The 23,256-nt window shown below is 35.3% G+C and overlaps 1 protein-coding gene across 20 annotated transcripts in view; it reads right to left on the bottom strand.

Annotated features, from left to right (window-relative positions):
• CADPS2 (calcium dependent secretion activator 2) overlaps nt 1–23,256 on the bottom strand; it is a 465,193-nt gene that overhangs the window by 151,509 nt on the left and 290,428 nt on the right. For all 20 annotated transcript variants that reach the window (XM_036230978.1, XM_016125157.2, XM_016125160.2 and 17 more), the window contains exon 9: nt 10,970–11,036. In XM_036230978.1, the coding sequence (XP_036086871.1) occupies nt 10,970–11,036 (67 nt within the window). The remainder of the gene's footprint in view (nt 1–10,969; nt 11,037–23,256) is intronic.

The following is a 23,256-nucleotide window of genomic DNA, read 5'->3' as shown; positions in this document are numbered from 1 at the left end:
ACGATGCTGCATTTCATGCTTCTTTTGATTCCTCCAGCATCTCTAAGAATTCTCCCTCACACCCATCTGTTTTGCAAGGTCATGCTAAATCACATTCCTGAGGCGAACCCTCAAATGAACCTGTACTGTAAATTCAAGTGACTCTCCTGAATAGTGGTAACATTTTGCAGCTACTGGTTTGCTAGATTAAGGGTAATCTGGAGAAATTATATTCTGAGAGAACTGTCAATATCAGTGGGTACTAATAGAAGATGCTCCTGTAAGATAAATGACAGGAGCCAGGGGGTCGCCCCGCTCCCTGTGCTCCTAGCTAGAGGCAGTCTTGTAGCCTCACTCTGCCCCATCGCCACATGCCAGGGAATTACATAGAAACAGGTGGTCTGACCTATTCTGATCTAGCATTTGTTTTCACCTATGAGCTTACTTGTATATTATTGAGCAAAGCTTATACACTGTATTGCAACTGAAAATCCTTTCAGTGCAAAGACAGAGCAATGATAAACATTCAATTTCCTTAACCCAATCCACTCTTAATAACTCCATAAAGAATAGATTTGTTGAGAATTGGGGGATATAAACAGATTTTAATCTGAGGACAGCAGCATTAAATCAGGTTTTAGCATCACTTTGTTTGACAGGGTACCTTAAGTTACTGAGGTCGCACAAGGTATCTGCATCTGGTCTGGGAAACCTCCCATTTCGTTTTCAATTGCCAACCTGTTCGACACCTGTCCATGTCCACACGTGTAAGTGCTACCTATTTGTTTTTAGAGACCACAGCATTCAGGTTTGTATGCTGTACTCCTCTTGCAGGGATCATGTTAACAGCTGGCAGCTTAGCAACTGCCACCATCTAATTTCAGTAAAGATTAAGGCTTAAAAATCCTTAGCTGGAAATGTTCTTGGCAGAGGCTAAAGGTGCTGTTAGAGTTAGCTAAAAAAAAAAAAAAAAAAATCCCAGAGCTTAATTTAATCAAGGAAAATGAATATATCTTCGAGAGCATGATGGATTTCAGGGGGAATATATATTTATTGTCTTGACCAAATGGCGTAAAAAAGATTTAGCAATCGGCATATATAAATTAGAAAGAGGAAAGGCAGCCTTTTTAAAACAGTGCTCAGAGTGATTGACATATATTTATTTATTGAACAAATATTTAATTTCTACTTGTAGTAGATTATAAGGAAGACAAGGTCCTTAGTTTCATGAAGCATATATTCTAGAAAGGGTGAAGACATAATAAAAAATAAATTAATAAAGATGATTTTTATGAGATATAAATGGTCTGAAAAATATAAAACAGCATATGTGACAAAGAGTGAGTTGAGGGCTGCTTTACACTGGGTCGGCAGAAAAGGCCCATTTGAGATGACCTTTGACCTGATGCCTAAAATGGGAACATAGAATGAACCAGCCATGGGGGAAATGAAAGTAGAGTAGCTAAAATGAAAGATGGGGTAGCCAAACATCAGCTAGGTCGAAAAAAGGGTAGGGGACCTAATTCAAAGGCATATATGCATAGAAATCACACTTAAAAAAGAAACACGTATAATATACATTTATTTGAGGGACCTTTGGAGAAGGGGGCTGATGAGTTGGAGGTGCTAAACTCCAACTCTTGGCACTGCAAGTAATCTGGGGGCAGAATATTACAAGTCAAGGTGCTGCTCAGTGACAGGGAAGATCTCATCAAAGAGGAAGCTAGGGGCCAGAATATGTAGCACCTTCTCTACGTGATGGTCAGGGGTTGCTCTAAATGTGATGGGAAGTCATGGAAGGATTTAAGCAGCAAATTGGTAAAACCTGAGTCATGCTTCAAACAGACCATTCTGACAAGAAGGAAAGCTTGTAAGAATGGCAGAGAGCGGGAGCGGAGAGAACAGTTAGGACGCTGTTGTAAGAGTCTGTGAAGATGACAGCGGCTTTAGCTGGACCGGGAGCAGAGAAGGCGCAGAGAATTAGAAACGAGGGGGATACCGATAGGGCTGTGAACCAAACATATTTTCCGATTGACATGGGGGTAATGAACAAAGAGGGATCAAATACGATACCTAGATTTTGGTTCGGGAATGCTCAAATAGAAGTCAATTTTATGTTCCTTACAGAGGTTTGAGAAGGAACCTAAAGAATAGATGATATTCGCTTAGTTAAGAAATACTTACTAAATCTTTACTATGTGTTAAGATACATTCATATGTGAATACTCATATACCCATAAAGATACACACACAGCGCTTCAAAATGAAGGATTGTTAAACAATTTTCAAAAAATTAAGCCCACTAATATCTCCTTCAGATTTTAAATATTGTACAGTTCTCATTCATTGTTCCTTGCTCTTTCACATAGGTATGAACTATAAGATATGAAGTCAGACATTTTTCTAGAATCTAAACGAGAAAATAACAAAAATTTTAACAGAATACAGGGGATGTATATGTAAAAAGAGGGATTTTTGCATTGGGACCACTGACTGATCCATGTGATAATCTCCTTGCCCAATCCATCCCTATTCTCATTGCTCCTTCTCTTTCTCTCTATAATTCTAGCTCTTGAGATACAGAGAAGTGGTAATTTAATATATTTTAGAACTATTTTGAATACCAAATACATTACATTTGTCAATATTCAAGAATAAATTCTATGAATAAATATGGCCATTATCTTTTTCTTCTAATGGGGGAAAAAACCCAAATTATCACAAGGCAAAAGTTATCTTAAAAATGAAACCTACAGAGATTCAAGATGGCACAGAAGGTAAAGGCCTCTTCTAGTGACCACACTAAAATTATAACAAAACTACAGATCAACCAGTATGAAGAGCCACCAGAGGCCTGGTGGGACAGAAGCCCTACAACTAGGTCACCTCAAATAACAGGTCACCTCAAAACGGTAAGTGGGGCAGAGATGTGAAATATCCCAGTCCCACAAGTGGAAGTGGCCATCGGGATTCAGGAGGGCCATCTTGGCTGCAGAGCCACCTCCCCAACCTGAGGAGCAAGGGGTCCCGGTGGCACCAGGGGCTCTCCAGCCCAGGGTTCCAGTGCCGGGAAGAGAAGTCCCCACAACCTCTGGCTGTGAAAACCAGCAGAGGTTGCTGCTGAGTGAGACCTAGGGCTGAAGGAAGTGAAGATCTTCCTCTGAAAAGGCCATGCTTGGCCTTACTCCCCCACGGACTAGCTCGCTCTGAGCTCCAGCACTAGGGCGGCTGCTTGAGGGGCTCCAAGGACATATGGGGAGGCGCTGAGTTGCCGGGCTTCGGGATGAGGACTGGAGGGGTGGCTGGCTCTTGGATAAAGGTCCAGGCAGAAGCCATTGTTCCTTTGTTGAGCCCTCACTACTCTTGGCCCAGATGACACAGATCGTTCTGCTCAGGGGACTCCCTGATACTCTGCCTTTCCCAACTTGTGGCCCCACCCAAGCCGCTTCCAGTGGTTTATTCCATACAAATGGGCTGTCTTGGCTCCTGCTTTGAAATTTCATAAAATCTCTCAAAGGCTCATAAAACCCAAAGAAGCAGCATCTTGCCTCTGCATGCCCTGTACCTCTTGCTGAGGAGCCCCAAGATCCATATTAGTGGCAGCTGGCCTTGGTTTCAGACTTGACCCCCTGAGGCACCTATAAGCCCAGCATGGGTTGCAGCCATATGTGGATTGCTTGGTGATTCTTACCAGGCTGTCGCTGGACTTGGCCTGCAGCTAGACCCCTCTCAGGTTTGTGCTCCCACAGGATGGACACCTACTAAATAAAGCCACTCTACTAAGACTGGGAAACTTAGGATCTCTACCTAATACACAGAACAGAGGGAGGCAACCAAAACTGGGAGACAAAGAAGCATGTCTCACTTGAAAGAACAGTACAAAGCTCTAGAAAAAGAATTCACCAAAGTGGAGACGAGCAATCTACCAGATGCAAGAGTTCAAAACACTGGTTATAAGGATGCTCAACGAACTTAGGGGAAGAGTAGATGAACTCAGAACTTTAACAGAGATAAAAAAAAAAAACATAAAAATGGAAATGGAAAACATATTAGGGAGCCAGCCAGAAATGAAGAATATAATATCTGAGATGAAGAGTAAATTAGAGGGAATCAACAGAGTGGACGAGACAGAGGATCAAATAAACAACATACAGGATGGGGTAGCAGAGGATACCCAATCAGAACAGCAACAAGAAAAAAGAATCCAAAAACAAAAAACAAAAAAAAAAAAACGAAGAAGACTCTGGGACAATATCAAGCATAACAATGAATCAGAGAGATACCAGAAGGAGAAGACAGACAGCAAGGAATTGAAAAGTTATTTGAAGAAATAATGATGGAAAACTTCCCTAACCTGGTGAAGGAAATAGAAATACAACCCCAGATAGCTCATGGAGTTCCAAACGTGATGAACCGACCGAGGCCAAGACACATCATAATTAAAATGCCAAAGGTTAAATTCAAAGAGAGACTCTTAAAAGCAACAAAAGAGAAAAGCAGTTAGTTACCTACAAGGGAACACCCATAAGACTGTCAGCCGACTTCTCAACAGAAACTTTACAGGCAAGAAGGGCTTGGCACAAAATATTCAAAGTGATGAAAAGCCAGGACCTACAATGAAGATTAATTTACCCAGAAAAGCTATCATTTAGAATCGAAGGACAGATAAAGAGTTTCCATGACAAGAAAAAGCTAAAGGAGTTCATCACCACCAGGACAATATTACAGGCAATGTTGGAGAGACTTCTTTAAGAAGAATAAAAAAATATGTATAAAAGTTTAAATAAGGAATGGCGAAAACTACATATCTATCAATGAGTACTTCCACTGAAAAAGAATTAAATTCTCTAATTAAAAGACAGAGTGGCTGAATGGATAAGAAAACAAGATCCTTATATATGCTGCCTACAAAAGACCTATTTCAGATTATATGACACACACAGACTAAAAGTAAGGGATGGCAAAAGCTACTTCATGGTGGACCTAGAGGGCAGGGCGCTGAGTGGAGTAAGTCAGAGAGAGAAAGACAAATGCCACATGATTGCATATACATGTGGAATCTAAAGAACAAAATACACAATCAAACAGAAACAAACTCATAGATAGAGAACATTTTGAGGGTTACCAAATGGGAGGGAACTTGGGGGGTGGTCAGTGAAAAGGGAGCAAGGGATTAAGTAGTACAAATTGGTAGTTATAGAATAATCATGGAGATAAAAAGTATCACATAAGGAATATAGCCAATAATATTGTAATAACTATGCATTACATCAGAGAGGCACTAGATTTATTGGGTTGATCGCTTTGTGAGTATATAGTTGTCTAATTACTATGTTGCACACCTGAAACTAATACGATGCTGTATGACAACTATAACTAAAAAATAAAAAATTATTATAAAAAAATTAAAACTATAAGGAAAAATTATTTTCCTCTGACATTTTGTTCAAAATAAGCCCCGCAACCAAAAGAATTTTCAATTTTCTTTCATATTGAAGATGTGCATTTTAAAAGATAAAACACATGCAACATGACACATAATGACTATTTTCTAACAGTAAAAATGACATAAATGAAAAAAAAAAGGCCAAAGTTTTGATGACTGTTTAAACACTGATAAGTCATCTCAAGCCTTATAAGCTTTCTTTATATTATAGTATCTATATGCCCTTTGGCCTTGCATTTTATTTCTACAGAAAATATTCCCACTTACACACAAAGATTAATATATAAGAATTGTATATATACTGATTTTAGCATTGTTTGATTAAAAAAAAGGGAACTTAAATGTCAAAAAAGGGGGAATTGTTACATAAATTATGTTAATATACTATGCAATCCAATGATCCATTTCAAAGAATAAAATGTATTTTTACATATTGACATGGAGACTTATCTGGGACATACTTTTAAGGAGGATCAAAATAATTCACAGAAGAAATATATATATAAAATGATTCTATTAAGAATGAAAGTTTAGGAACCACACTCCTAGCAGTGGTTACTTCTGAGAAGGAGAATGGAATGAGGTGGCGGTGCTGTACGTGGAGAGGTATATGGGAGCCTCTCATTTTCGATCATATTTTTCTAAGGTTTAATTTTACCCTACAGGGGACATGTCCTAGGTTTATAAATTTTGAATCATTTTAAAATATAGGCTAGAGAACCACTGTCCTATGACTTTCAACATATTTGTTCGCTTTACATTAATATAAGCTAACACCAGCTGATGTCCTAAGACTAAACCTAGACCATATGATCTAACATACCGTGGTATTAACAGACACGCGACAGCAGCCTACTTTAGTGGACCTCCACATGTTCTGAATATTGTAGATACCAATAGGCTGGGGCAGCCACTTCTATAAGTTTAAAGCAGATTTTGATGGCATCTCACTAACAGAGTGCTTCTCATGTTTGCAGCACGTATGGATCGCTCAGTGGCGTGGCTGACTGTTTACGTTCTGTGCCAACTCAGCTGATATGTAATTAACATTATGTCTTGATAGCCTGCTGTTGTTTGCAGCAACTTCAAGTCATGATTCTGACACATCGACAACAAGCAGTGAACACTCTGACACAGGGCCAAAACAACATAGATGTCTAATTCAGTTTCTAGTGATGTCACACAGTAAGTGGCCTGCAAGAGGCACTGACGTGTTACACCATCACTCACTGCGGATTTCGTTAACGTAGTACCACTGCCTCGTATCTCATGGAATTAATGGTCCATAATGACTATTCATACGTTTGTCTTCGGATCAACTGTGGTTGTGCAACAATTTAATCACAGCATCGTGACAGAGGAAATAAAAGCTTACTCTCTGCAGTCTGACAGGACTGGATTTGATCCCTTGACTCTACTGCATACTAACTGTATAACTCTGGGCAATTGATATAACCCCTTTGTACATTTTATCTGTACAATAGGGATAATAACACCTACTCTCAAATATAGCTTATTCTGAGGAGTAAGATAATTTGTTAAAAATGCTTTACATAAATGTCTGACAAAATTGCTTAATACATATTAGATTAAATATAGCAAAAATTGTATTAATAGATGAGTGCTTCAGGAATTTTTGGATTTACCACAGAATATGCAGTACCTAGGGGCATATAGTGATTTGAATAGGCATTAACAGAATACAGAATGTCTTAAATAATTCAGTTTGGTTAAATCAGAAATACAGGGAGAGAATTTTAAAGCTATTAAATGGTTTTATTATAATGAATTAAACTATATTAGTGTCCTAAGTACTTTATATCAGTGACATCCTCCAAATCTAATACTAAAACACTAAATAAGGAGAAGAAAAATGAATAAGAAACACATATTAGTTCAATTTCAAGAAGATTTCAAACATATTCTTCCAAATCATTATTTTTTCAATTTGGCATGAACCAAAATTTACCTTCATTAAAATAATACATCCTCTTAAACAACATGAAAATCTATTTACTACCATAAGTACACTGGTTTCAGAATCTAAATGGGGACCAAAATAATCTTACTTAGAAGCTAATTAAACACCTCACATTAATAAATAATTTATTTTCCCACATTCAACTCTGATTTAAATGTTTACGTGAGAGCCTTTGAAAAGTCTCTTCACCTCAGCAGCTCCTTGAGTGTTCACTTGGAATAATGACTTTGCAGCTGGCCAAACCTGACTCTCAATCAATTTTTATGAGTATAAATTCTTGGGCTGATGGCTGATCTCCAGCTATATCACTCATAAAATACACATCACAAGTGGTGATGAGATTCACATTATCGCCAGAGCACCATTCTGCGGATGGCGGCAGCAGACACAGCAGGGGTATCCCTTCCTCCCTAGAAAAAGGACTCCTTCACCTTTCAATAATGCAGCCTGCAGGTATGGACCTAGAAGCTGTGTGCCATAGGCTGAGAGCTGTCTTTAAAAATACTAATAAAAACTACCTAGCTCCTTCCAATGGGTCATTCTCGTTGAATCTCCACAAATATCTATCTCGATTTGAAGAGTGTGCATTCAACTTGTATTTCCAATACATTTGAAATTGAAAGATTCAATTGTATTTAAAACTTCAAAAAGATGCCAAAGTACTGGCATCGATGTCTCCATACAGTCAGGCATGGGATTTCCTGTGAGAGTACATGCGTGTAAACATATTTGTATAAAGATATAATGCTTAAACATGATTTCAAATTTTAAGATACCTCAGGTAGGATAAATCTGAATTATAGTTTGGTGGTGTTTTAATTATAGAGCACATGGGTTTACCTACTTTGATTTAGATTAAATGGTGCCTTTTCAAATGTTAGACATATTTTTGTTACTGGGAGAACTTTCTAGGTCCCCAAAGACATGGTTAATGTTCCTCAAAGACATACCAATTAACGATCTCAAAGTATTCTAATTCTTTCATTCATTTCTAAATCTCTTATGGGTGATAATCAAAGTACATTAGCTTGTCCTGTAACTTGATTCTTGTGATCATATGCTAAAAAATAAGGTAAGGAGTAAAGGATTACCTTGAACTTCACCTGGCTAAAGCATAAGGTGATCATTTGACCTCTAAAGACTGACCTAATAAAGCCTAATTTTCATATTAAAACAATCATATATTAGAAACTCTTTTAGCCTACTGTCACTTAACCAGATCTCCAGTTAGTGAGCACTCTCCGATTCATTCCTTAACACATAATAAATATGATCCATCAATTTTGCTCCTTGGCATTTACACAAAGGAGTTGAAACCTTATGTCCACATAGATATTTATAGCTGCTTTGTTCCTAATTGCTCAAACTTAGAAATAACTGAGATGTCTTACAATAGGTGAATGGGTAAACTGTGGTTCATCCAGACAATGGAATATAATTCAGTGCTTTTAACAAATGAGCTTTCAAGCCACGGGAAAACTTTAAATGCATGTTACTAAGTGAAAGAAGCCAATCTGAAAAGGTTACATACTGTATGATTCCAACTATAGGGCATTATGGAAAAGGCAAAACTATGGAGACGAAAAGATCAGTGGTTGCCAGGAGCATAGGAGGGATGAAGAGGCAGAACAGAGGAATTTTAAGGCAGTGAAAATACCTGTATGATATTACAATGATGGATACATGTCATTATACATTTGTTCGAATACATAAAATGTACAATACCAAGAGTGAATCCTAATGTAAACTACAGACTTAGGATGATTATTATGAGTCGATGTCCGTTCATCCTTGGTAACACATGCACCAAGTGAAATTGATAACAGGGGAGATGACGCATGTGTGGGGACAGGGGATATATGGGAAATTTTGGTACCTGCCTCTCAGTTTTGAGCCTAAAACTTCTCTATAAAAATTGTGATAAAAAAGGAAAAGAATTTTAAAAGATGACTTATTTGTAAAACTCTATGCTCATAAAGAGTCATGTGCACTTGTTTATGCCAGTAACATAAGCTATTAAAATTACAGAATTAAATAAGATTCTGTATAAATGCATGAAATAGGATCATATAAAAGAAGGTTGTTTCTGTGAAAAAAATAGTTGAATGCTTTAGAAAGACTTGATAAAGACAAGTTAGTAACACAAACATGTCAAATTAGATGCGAGCAAGACATCTATAGAAGGGAATAAAATCAAAATGTGCAGAAAAATCTGCACTCAAGCTACTCGGTTAAATGCATTTAAATTCATGTGCCAGTGTAAAGAAATCAAACCTGGAAACCAAAGAAGATGCCTTACAGGTGTGGTTTCTGGAAGACAGATCACCTGAAACCCCCAACAGGGATCCCTTACTCAAAAGAAGTGATTGGGCTTCACATTAAAAGACACATATGTGTGTATCTTTTACTAGTTGATCAAATATTAGTTCTAATCATATAAGGAAAGGCTACATTTTTGCCACATACAGCAAATACAGGCTGGCTCGCTGCCATGTAGATAAAACTATTTTTGATTCATTTTTATACTTGTCATGAATTTTTCATGACATTATGGCACAGAATTTATCCAGCAATTGATAGATGGCTATATTTCTGGAAAACAGCAAATATCAATTTTCCTCCCTTGGCATTTACCATGTCATTCTGATTTAGTCCATTTAAGCTTGCTTCATGTATGGCTAAGACTCAGGAAGGCTGTTTCCTGTTAAGAATTTCAAGTGTGAGTCTCTTTCCATACATCTCCACTGGGAATAAAATAGTTTGTATTTATCACCGAATTAAATGACTACTACTTAGAAAGTTATTCCTGAATGTAAATTTTTATTTAACGAGTATATTCTGTAGCAAAGATTATCTTTGATTCAAAAAGAACAAAAAATGCTCCCCCAAAAGAGTCAGCCAAACTGTATATTCCAGTAATTTATCTACATTTAGAATCCTATCACAAATCTATCAGACAAGATTTATTACAGACATAATTATGTGAATAAGTGTTATATATGGCATATTTGTGTAAACATAAGTGCTTCTATGTATTATGGTTTATCCTTAAAATATCAGAATGATGCAGTGTTTCTCAAGGTATGGTCTTGTAATCCTAAAAATCTTCAAGATCTTTTCAGGGGGCCTACAAGGTCAGAACTGTTTTTATAATAATATTCAGACATCATCTACTTTTTTTCACAGTTATTCTCTCATGAGTGTACACTGGAGTTTTCCAAAGACTCAATTTCATCTGATATTGCAACAAATTTAATGTAGGAGCTTACATGAAAATACAATTGCATTCTATTAAGCAGAACGCTAAATAGATTGTACAAAAGTATAAAATAATGCCTCATTCACCAAATTGTTTGGTTTAGAAGATAGTTATTATATATAAAAATGTCATGCATGTTAGCATGTAATAGATTTAACTGCTCTTATTTAAAAATAAATATTTCGATTTTTTTTCAGTTTTCATATTTAATACAGTGAATATTGATAGATATAACCTACATAAACAAAAGTTTGAGAACTGCTGTTCTAGAGTGATTAAGTAACAGGGGAAAAAATTTACTAACCTGAACAAGGACAAAGTAACGTTTTTTCCATCTTTTCCAAACCTTCTGTCCAAGGGCATACAGGTATCTGGTAAGAAAAACAAACAAGCAAAAAAATACTTTACAAGAATAATGTTGTGCTTCTGTATAATCATATTTCTTCCATAGGTATTTATTCTTGAGACCAGCCTGCTAAAGGCAAAGTTTAGTTCATTTGGAATCTGAGACAACATGCAGCTTCTGTGTTACAAAATGACTGAGTTTATTCTAGGTTCTTGAAAGGCAATTGATTTATGTGGCTTAGCAATTTGTCAGTTCATACAACAAATTGAACGAAGTTGGAGTTAGAAAGGGTAATCAAGGAACCAGTAGGAACTTTATTCTTACACACACTTCTTAGGAGAGACAAAGGATACAAATTGAGAATAGAACACTAAATGTTTCAGCTCTCAGATGACTGGGGCTGGGGAGTGTGGCCTGAGAAGGAGCCAGCTGTAGAGTCCAAAAAGCCAGGGTGAAGGGTCACTGCCCAGCTGAGTGACCCAGAGATGTGTCTGCATCAATCTCAGTTTCCATCTCCTTAACTATCAAATGAAAGGATTGGATTTTCTAATTTCTAAGGTCCCTGCCAGCCCTAGAATTCGAGGCTTTACCTGACTTATGGAAACATCTTGCTGCAAATTTCCCCATGAATTTCAGATAATAATGAAGATGACATTGTCTAATTTAATATAGTTTCAACTAAGGCTTTTGTTTAACTTTGCAATGCTATTAGTAACCTGAATTCAAATGATTAGTCAATCATTTGAGATTAGAACTTTTGTTCTTGCTGAATATACAGATATAAGCTTAAGTATTGAGAAAAAGGAAATTAAAAATTAATCAAGTGTGAGCATGTCATGTAGAGGTATTTTAAAATTACACCACAAATCTACACACACAGCTCTTACAAAAGTGTAAAACATTGTTAGAAGTTTAAACTATGACAAACAGGGTCCTAATTTTTAAATTAAAGTAAGATTTTTCAATGTTTCATCACAACCCCTTTTTCTGAAGTGAAGGTTTAATTTTGCAGAGGCTATTCAGACCAACTCAATTTATATACAATTCCGTGCGATAAAAAAGCACTACAGCTAATTGTATATTTAGGGTCTTATAGTCTATAGACTTTCGCAATTTTTAAAACTAAAATCTTGGGTTGAATTTTTAGTTTTTAAAAGTGATACGGGAGGGATGTTGGCTAAGGTATGTTGAAATGAATGGGCACTCTTATTGACTTCTAGGAGAGTGTAACATAAGACCACCTTTCTGGGAGGTAACATGGCAATATGCAGAAACAGTCTCACCTTTTTATCTTGGAACTTATTAGAAAAATAATTAGGTATGCACATAAAGACATATGCTACATGGATACACAAAACAGTGTTGTTTATCTTATTGAAAATGTAACAAGTTAAGTGTCCAACAGTAGGTGGATGGTTTAATAAATGCTGTTATATGCACAGAAATACTATGCTCCCACTGAAATTTTTTTTTTTGAGAAAATTAGCAACATAAGCACGATCTCACTATAAAATGTTATGTGAAAAGAACAGATTCAAAACAATACACATACTTAAATGATTTGGAATTTGTAAAGTATACATGATTATGAAATAAATATTCTGAAATATTAGTAATAGTATCTTTGAATGGTGGAGTTATGGAGGATTTGAGTTTCCTCCTTTATTCTCTGTATTTTCTAAATTTTCAGACTCAAACAAACATGGAGTTACTAAAAGTCTAAATAAAAACTAGGCTCTTAAACTGGAAAGCATAGCCCACATCACCTAAATCAATTATTTATTTTCTTTCAGACACATCCACTAGCTGAAGTGTTTGGTAAACTTGTATTCAACTCTCCCAATACCCTCGATACCATATCATCTGCGCTTGTGGATATAATGCGAATTCACTTACTGACAGAGATATCTACTGCTACTGATCTCACCTGTTCATTCTTGGCTTTGAGAGCCCTTTGCCCCACCTTTGCTCTAGCCTCTAATTTCTCTTCCGTGAGTCTGGTGATAGGTGTTTAGCAGCTCTCTGTCTTTCCTATGTAATTTTCCTTTCCTGAAATGCACACACTCAAGCTCCTATTACAGGGTTAACAACAATGACCTCAGGAGCTAGATACTGTGGACACAACAGATGCCCTCCACAAAGTGCACTAGTGAGATATGCACCAAACAGCTGTCTCAGAGGCACAGAAGGCATTTGTAATAACCTCTGCCCATGACGACAGTCTGCTTCTCAGTTTCTTCAAAGTGTCTCACTTAGCATGCTGCTGGGCAACTGGGTCACACATAAGTGAAAGTGAATAGTGATACACAAAGCATCAACACCATGAGCAAGTCAAGGGTAAGTCTTGCTGGCAGTGAAGGTCCTGCATTCAGAATAACACTGTCAGCTGCAACATTACTCAAAATCAACAAATCTGGAATGAAAATATGTGGTTTTTCTGAAAGCAGAAGGATGAGTGGATGCATACATGTGTGTATTGGAACATATTATAAGATATAAAAGAAAAGACAATTTGAGATTGGAAGCAAGGTAAGCATTTGAGTGTTGGGCCTTGAGGTATTTGGGATTTTGCACTCTGAAACAGAATTCAATGGAACATATACGGAAGATGTCACAATTGACCAAACATGTCTAGAAGGTAACTGGTCAAAAGAGTTTTAGTTTCCGCATAAGAAAAAAAAAAAAAAACCATTAAACTTAACTGCATAAAGGAAATGTTATAAATTCTAGGCAGGAAAATATGATAGTTTCTGCCCTTTCATTTTCATGTTGGCCAGAAAAAATATTTATGTGAATTAAATGAACATGAACAAAATGCATCAAAAAGATAAGTATACTGAATAAAAACACATTAAACTTAATTTCAACAAATTTGAGGTCTTTTTTTTTTTTTTTTTTTTTTTACTATTAGGATGAGTTCTGGAATTAGATATCAAGTAGCACTGTCTAGCTGCTTTTTCATTGGTATGAAAGTAAATTCTTGGTATAAGACACCCATTTAAAATTGAGGAAGGAGTGAAGATGGTCATCAATATTGTTTAAGAGCAAAAACTCAAAAACCATGTAAGAATCATACCGTAAGGAATGTTAAGGTTGATATTAAAAGTGATGCCAAAAAAGAGTGACATGGAAGAATTATCGTATTAAGTTCAAGAAAAAGCAATTACATGAGCTTATAACATATACATAGGGAAAAAAAATCCAGAAATACGCATCAAAGTGTCAAACCAGGAGCTAATATCTGGCTGGTGAGATTTAAGATGAATTTCATATTCTTTATGCCTTTCTACAGTCCCACAATTTCTACACTGCACACGTCTTTCATTTTTTTAAAAGTAGGGTTTATTTGTATCGTTTACATGAAGTAAAATTCACCCATTGAGATATATGATGGTGAGCATTGACCTAGTCATGCAACCACTACCACAATAAACTGACAGAACATTTCCGTCCCCAAAGATTCCTTCACAGCCTTTGTGATCAATCTCCTCCTCACTCCTAGCTCTAAAACCACTGAGCGAATTTCTGATCTTTTAGTTTTTTTGCTTTCCAGAATCTCATATAAGTGCAATTATACAGTAGGTAGCCCTTTGTGTCTGCCTTCTTTCACTTAGTGCCACGCTTTTGAGATTTGTCCATGTTGTTTCTGTATCAGCAGCTCCTTTGGGTTGTTTTAACTTTTTTTGGCTGTCTTAAATTTGCTGTAAACATTCATACATAGGTTTTTGTGTGGGCATGTTTTCATTTCTTCCAAGTAAATATCTAGAAGCAGTATTATTGAGTTATGTTGAAAAATTTATGTTTAACTTTATAAGAAGCTGCCAAACTGTTTTCCAAAGTGGCTATAAAAAATTTTGTATTACCAATACATGAGAGTACATCCCACTTTTAGAATCAGAAAAAAAATTATTATTAAGGATTTTGGGGATGTGGTCATTACGGCTCCATAAATAATATTTCTGGCGTGACTAAGTTGAATACCTATAGACCAAACACAAGAATCCTTGTCATTTTATCTTGAGCACAGTGGAGCATACATAAGCTTTAATGGCTAAATGGGTTTTCAAATTTTCAAGGCTATTCTCAAGTTCTGGAATTTGGACTCATATAAATTCTTTGTAGGTGAGTGGTCTTAACAGCTTTGGGAAGACTGAAGTTTGGAGATGGTAAAGAAAAGGAGCCCAAATCATTTAAAATTTGGTTACAATTAGATAATCCATTTATTAGCAAGTGTCTGTAAAAAATCAAAATGTATTCTCTCCTAACCCATTTTTATGCTTAGCATTGCTATTGAATAACGGTTCTTTTATTTTGTTCATTTTTTAAATATTGAATGTAAGCTTATAAATTCCCTCTTTTATGGATAAAAATCCAATAAGATTTTTATTTCAGAAAAATACTAAAATTACTTATAACATGGGATTATGTTCTACTAGGCAATAGATTCTGTTCGTTATATTTACATAGTGATGTTCAAGTCTTAATTACTGCAAAATGAATTACTCTGTATGGAGACTGTACATCTACAACAAATTTTTAAAGAATTTGTATACAATATGTTGATCCGACTTCAAATAGTCATAAAATATAATTTGATCTTTCTTCAGTGATTTACAAAGGACCCTACAGTATGTCAGGGTCATTATTATGAAGATCAATTATGACTACGTAATTCCATAAAAGGAGATGTATGGCTGATAGAGCAAAATCTAAGTATTTTGACATATGATAACAATAGCATTAATTAAACAGGTCCTTGAAAGGTGTTTACTTGTCATTTATTTGTTTCATAAAAATAGTTGAGAATTTTAAAAAATATATTATGAATATATTCCTGTCACCTAAATTCTGGATGGATTTTTTTTTTTTTTTACTGCTTTATGAAATCTGATTTCACCCAATAAAGGCATCCAAGAAAGGTATTTGTCATCCTGGAGAGAAAGTACCTTTCTAGTGTACTTCAGATCTGCTGGTGGATCTGCTCTGCAGCTGTATTCTTTTTGAATAATTTGTAACCTATTGAATCATTACTAGCTACCTATTGATTGTATGATTAACTCAAATAAAAGAAAGTTTTTTTACGGGTATGTAAATCAGACCTACCAAATACCAGTCAAACTGGAACACACATTTAACTGGGTTTTATGTGACAATTTATAATGTTATCCAATAAAATATTTATCACACAGTATGAGAGCAACATTCTCTAATCGGCACTATGAATTTTTTTTTCATCTTATGTTAAAGAGGAAAGCAATGTATTTATTTACTTATTTTCTATGAGGCTTTTGACATTATTCATTTTCATTAACCTACAGAATTTGATTTTAAATAAAATTTTTTTCTCATTCTTGCTGAATTATTTTAGTAAATTAAGAAATGGATAGAAAGTGAAGGAACACATATAAGCAGTTTTCGAATCATATTACATTTCCTAGTAATCTATGAGAGTATGGCCCTAAGAAAAAAATTTCCTAATCATAGGTAAACTGGATCTAAGCATGATTATCTAAATGGAATAAAAGTGATATTCTATTATACATGAAGTATTTCAAAAGCACATATTTCCAATGCTAATTTGTATTAAATATAGCACTTTTCCATTGAAGTATTTCCAATGTATCACAATACCAATGTAACTATAGTATTTTAGATTATTTAAAAATAACTACTCAGATACTACTTAAAAGTGTTTGCTTTCATCAGCACATGCAACTTAAGTAAGGTATTAAGAAGTTGTTCCCTTTGAACAATAAATTGCCTGCTTAACTTTAAAATCTTCTCATCTTACATAGGATTAGGTAACAAAGAAATTAGCAGTACTGAGACAAGGCTCAGATTTAACTTATAAGAGTAAAACCTTAAAGCATTAGATTTTATAAATCAGTACAAACAGCAATAATCTTAAAGTATTAATCCTTCTTCTAGGGTTGCTTCTAATGGAGAGTACAATTTGCTCCCAAGAAACATTGGGATATTGCTAGAAAACAAGACACAAAACTAAATAAGTGTGTAGCAATGTTTCATTTGCCTATGACTCTTTTGTGTGTGTGTGTGTGGCATTTCTAACTATTCCTATGTCTTGCCCTATCCTCAAATATCAAAGACATGAGAAATGGAATTTTAAGATTTTTGATTATATATTTAAAATATAATAGGAATGCATAAATCATATATTATGTCATTAGGGAATAAGTCAAGAGAAGAAGGAAAAAAAAAAGAATTTTAGTTGGCCAAATTGCAAGTGAATATAGTTACTATCAACAAGGAAAACAGACTTGTTTTTCATGTCCTAGATCAAGAGTTATATATGGTCATTAGAGTATCTCAGCATTTACATTAAACATTGTACAATCTCTGTGGTATCAATATGATCCCAAAAAGAATTATATGTTAACTTGATAAGCCAACTGGAACATATACTACAATAACTTCTAAAAGTTTTCATTTGTGGACAAACAAAAGCAGTATCTTAACGAGATCCATCAGAATGCTCTATGACGATGGGACTAAAAGCGTATCTTTAGATATAAATTAATCCTGAAGAGCAAGTATTATTCTAATTATCTCAACAATACATTTATTGAGTAAAACAAAGTTTGATAAAAATACACTACAAGCAAAATAAAAATCAGCAAAATTACTATGCTTATTTTTGTTGAATTTTCAATAGATATTTAGATTGCATAACATGTTCACACTGCCAAGTATAAAATTAACCCATTTCTCTGGGAATGCTAGCCAGAGGTGTTTGTAGCCACAGCATTTATCCCAAGAGTAACTCACGAATTACAGTCCTAAACTTACCCCCAAAGTTTGCCATGAAATATCTCGCTTTTATTATTATTTTCACATTGCTCTAGTCTATCATAATCTTTGGAAATAAATGATATCATTCTATTTATAGTATTCTGTTTTTAGTAGTGGTATTTTCATTTACAAAATATAGTAGTTCTTGATCGCTGAAAACATTAAATTCTAGAAAATGTAGCATTCCTATGCGTGATGTTAAATTATTGTTGGCAGAGACCTGCATAGTTTTTCTAAATGGGAGAAGGGTTAAAGACTTTTTATTTATTTATTTATTTTAACACAGAACCTCTTTCAATATGTTTTTAAAAAACAGATTCACCTAAAACATGCTGTGATTTATCTTACTTTAAGCCAAAAAAAAAACCACCTCAGAAATTAGTTTTACTAATAAATTAAGCCATTTTCTATAAATACTATACAATCTCTGCTAATACAGATAATCACAAAAATTAATGATATTTCAAGAACTCATTTTCTGATTAGTTTTAAAAACTGAGATTTAAATCATCTTCATAACAATATGTCCTGAACTAAAATATTTCTATAGAATGCTAGTAAGGAAACAGCTAATATTCTCTATGCCATATATGAAATAGAAAATGGTAACATAAAGATCTCTTTCATTGAAACATTTTAAAAGTACTTTTTAAAAGCTTTCTAACTTGAAGATTGTTCAAAAAATACTTCAACACATATTACTAAATATTGTAGTTTAGTTTCAATTAGAGTGGTGGCACACACCTCTAATAGAAAGGAGAATATGACAATTTATTTGCACTGAGTCCATGCTGTGAGAGTTCATGGTTTTACTTTATGATAAAAAATCATCACTAATGAATATTTGAAAAACATAATTGTATACAGAATAAGGGAATTATTCAGTGTTTGAAAAAAAAAAGACTGTTCTAGTGGGTCACTTTGAATCTAGCATTTTACTGAAAAAATGGAACAATCTACATGTTGAATGATAACACCTTTTCTTCTATAAGACTTCATTTATTTTTTTTCAAGAAAAATACAGAAAGAAAAAAAATCAATATATGGAGTAGTTTAGTCGCAGAAAGGGCTTTCTTAAAGAGAAACCTCAGTCAAGGTTGAAAGAGCAATTAATGCAGGCTCAAAAATCTGGGCCATTCTGATAGAGTTCGGTTAACATGTGGCAGAAGTAATCATCCACTTGTGAAAATGATTTTCGGTTCATTCTCAAACACCTTTCAGACACTCATGATCCCATTTAACTGACAACAATACAGGCTATCTGTGGGCACCATTGCATTTGATGTGAAAACCAATAGGGACCAAATGCCCTCAGGCACTTTCAGTCGTTCTCTGCTGCTTGCATAAAAGGACTCTTCCTTTCACTACATTCTTTCTTTTATTTAACCCCATAAGATTAACCCCCTCCCCCTTTTTTCGTTTTGTTTTCAGCTAAGGATGAGAAAAAGAAACTGATTCAAGACAACAGTGTGACCTGGTCATTAAAAAACCTAGAAGTAAATACTTTCCAGTTGGCTTTTTATACTTCCTGAATTCTTATGGCAAAGAGTATGAGAGGTGGGGAGATAAGGAAAGGATCATCAACCAACAAAATTACGTGACACTGAGAGAAATTATGAAGAAAAATCAAAAACCTCTATTGTTGAGCAAGAAGTTAAAATGTGTGTGCTATATAAACAGATTTGTAAAAGCAAACCAGTAAAACGCAGCTCTTCATTCATTTTCTCTATCACGTTTTTTGTAGAATCAGTAACAAAAACGGTCACTCTTCCTAAGAAGTCTTATCTTTTGCTAGTTTAATCTAAGTTAAATCTCAGTTCATATGAGCATTATCAGATTAAACATAACAGTCTAAGGTATAAAAGCTGTCTTTTAAAAATCTAGAATACGAATAGATTCAAAGTACCAAGAAGAGAAGACCATAAAACCCCATGCCGCCCTCAGGTAAGGCATTAAGAATTACAAGTGATTCTCAAAAGGGAGGTGTTTTAAAATAAGTGGCCGTGCACTGTCACTTAGAAACAAAACAGAACCAGGGAAATCATATAAGTAGTTCTATGACAAGTAGTTTTAAATAGATAAACAGAAGCCAAACAATCCAACTAAATCAAACTCTATGGAGAATTCTTTTCTTAAAAAGGCAGTTCTCCTACATTTGTTTTTGATAACTGATCAGCCGCCTTTTATATCTCGATTAGCAGAAAAAGTACCCTAATACATATATATATTTTTTCCGCCTATAGCACCTGGTCTTCCTAGGTGGTCTTGCATCCAAGTACTAATCAGGCCCAACCCTGCTTAGCTTCCAAGATCAGATGGGATAGGGCACGTAATACCAATTTCTTAATGGTTCACTATCTCACCAATGCTGGTATTTATAAAGTTATACAACTATGTTAGGGTCTCGTTCTAATACATTTTATCACAGATGGCAGATTTGGTAAAGTGTAGTTTCATGTTTTTCTTCAGTTTAAATGTCCTTCAAAATACAGCTATATATATATATATATATATTTTGCATCTGCATAATATTTGCTGTTTGTTAAAAATGCCAGAAAATTAGTGGACTTTCCCAAGCTGTATAAAAAATGTCTAAGAAGTGGACAAGAGCAGGAGGGGAAAAAGATCCTAAGAATTTATTGTGCAACCTACTCCAACCAGGAAAAGTTGTATAGTCATCTCCATTCCCTAGGAAAAGGCAGAAGCTGTGAAGATCTGAATCTCGGGGGGGGGGGGGGGGGAGGTGTCAGGCTATGATATATTCTAAAGGGAAAAACACTGTACACCACCTCACAAAAAAGTTCAAGGGCACCTAAAGATTAAAATGAAATAATTCACTAAGACAATCCTAGATATATTTGTGAGGTATTCCATTAAACTTTCCTCTCCTTGAAAATGTATATGGTTTGTAATAATAAAAGTTTTAGAAATGGCTTTTATATAAATATCAAGGTTTATCTTATTGACGACTGAATACCTTCCCTTTTGGGACACAATATTTCCAAAGCAAAGCGAAATGATCAAACATTGTTAAATATTACATTCAATATAATCCTGAATTAGTTAATATAAATAATTGAGACCTTGGTTTCCTCCTCTGGAAATGGAGATACTGTCCTATCTCCTTCTTATTAGGATAAATTCAAGTGAAATATGTACATAAAATGCCCACTTTCTAAACTACAGATACTTTGAAAAGAATATCATTCAAAAGATTTTGCAGATTCAGTGTTTTGCACTGTGTCTTGGAACGTCTGGATATAAAGTAGAATTATGCAGAAAAAGAATAGACTTGGTGGACAAATAAATGTGAGAAATACTGAGCTTAAACACTCTATATGTGAGGACTTGTAAGAGCCTGTATCAGATCTGGACAATGAGACATTTGAGGGTGGGGGAGAACAGTGCACGTAGTGTCTCCAAAATTACAGAATCTTTTTGGTAGAAGATCCTGTAGGAGTCCTGTTCTTCGGCATACACTTTGGGAAATTAGCTGCATTAGATTACCGCTAATGAGTCTTTAAGCAATAAAATTATATAATGAAGTTTTTACAATCTTTTAGGAATTAACTAATATCCTAATCATAATTAAAATATCTTCTTCACTTCTAACTTCATTTTACTAAGAATCTGTAAAGACTGATGTTTGGGGAAAAAAGTTTGCTGTAAACTTTGGATCATAACCTTCATGGATAATAACATTTGCTTCCTGAAACCTCTCATATTCTGTAATGTTCCCCTCTAGCGTCAGTTAACCAGGACATTCTTGGAAAGTGCTGAATTTAGAGAACAAACCATCTATGTCCACCTTTAAAGTAACTTATTTTCATGTGAGTTATCTATAAAGGTATCTGAATTCCTCCTGACTCCCAGCATGTTTCAGATTCCTTTCCCCAACAGGCTTTTCCTACCTAAACTCTGTCACTTGAACTTTCAATTTTATACTTTGTAACCAATCTTATCTGTAGTCAAGGATTGCGGAGATCAGGTTGGATTGAGAGACTGAGCGGTGAGATCCCCATGCTGTCATTCAAGCTCTGACCTCGTACCTTGGCCTCGGTGTCTCATTCCCTGCTCTGCTCCCTTGTACTTAAGTGGCTGTTTTGATAGGCTGCCCCATACCCCAGGCTGAGGACCAGCTTTGCTTTTATTCTTGCTAACCTTCCTCCGACACCCTGTTCTCGAATCGTGGACATGTTGGTTTGTCATAGACATTTCTGTGATTGCTCATATTTGTAAACATTGCCTGTGCTGAGATTCTTTGCTACTTTTCTTGGCTTACTTTGACACCATGTACTCCCTTCCACAAATACTCCGAGTTTCCACAGCTCCTCTAATTGTTTGCATGTTGTCTGTCTTACCCCATCGGTCCCACACATCTTACAATTCCATCTATTTCCAACAATTTAAATTTAGTTCTCGAGTCACACCATTCCCATGTCTTCCAATCCCTCAGTTCAATGATTACTTTCTCAGAGAAGGCCTTTGTGACATCCCTAATAAGGTCATGTTTCCTCATTACATTTATCAGGTGAGCTGTCGACATTTCTTCCGCAGCCCTGCTGTAGCCTGTGGCATACGGAACTGATGTAAATTCCAGCCCAAGATTCAAAGCTCCCTGAGGCCAAGGGTAACAGCAGCTGACTGACCAATCCTTGATATAGCAAATGGTCCATAAACATTTTCGGAATGACTAAATGGCTGCTTTTAGTTTTGTCATTAGGAACGGTTATAATAAAAACATGATGAGGTAAATCTCTAGCAAAAGAGTATTACTATATATTAAGGTAAAAGATAAAGCTTTGTATACACTTTGAATTTTCCATAAAGTTGATATTTGTACATTTATTTCAACTATTCAAATAGTTTTAGCAGCAGAATGTTATTCTATAACTTAATATGGAAGATCAAAACTTAAAGGAATCATGAAGCAGCTGCCAGGAAAGCAGGCACACATACTCAGGAGTCCAGCCGCCCTTGAGCCCCATTATCTGGAAGAGGGGATACCAGCGCTTTAGATGAGACCTTCTGGACTAGAGCTGAAAATGGCCCCAAGGTCATAGTATAACAAGAGCCTTTAAGCCAAAAATGAAATAGAATGTATTCTATGTTTAAAGATTTTAAAATGCCACCAGATATTCTAATTCTCACTAATACTTTTTAAAACTTTCTGATATATAAACACTGTTGGAATTTCTGAGGAGGCCCAATACTTTTAGCACGTCTTCTCTTTGTCTAAATTCTGAACAAATTGGCTTAAGACTAGAGTTAACAAGAGGCTAAAACATTACCTTATAAAAATAATGCTGAGGAACATGGTTTGCTTCTGTAAGAAGCGGGCTTCCTTGCGAGGTTTGGTAGGATTATCAGACATACTTTCCCCACTCTAGTCACGGACAGCGCCAGACAAGATAGGCCTGTCCACATGGAGGTTC

This window comes from Rousettus aegyptiacus, unplaced genomic scaffold, assembly GCF_014176215.1.
Source record: "Rousettus aegyptiacus isolate mRouAeg1 unplaced genomic scaffold, mRouAeg1.p scaffold_m13_p_13, whole genome shotgun sequence".
NCBI classification, from domain to species: Eukaryota; Metazoa; Chordata; class Mammalia; order Chiroptera; family Pteropodidae; genus Rousettus; species Rousettus aegyptiacus.
The sequence above is the reverse complement of the archived record's forward strand: the minus strand, read 5'-3'. Positions and strand labels throughout refer to the sequence as shown.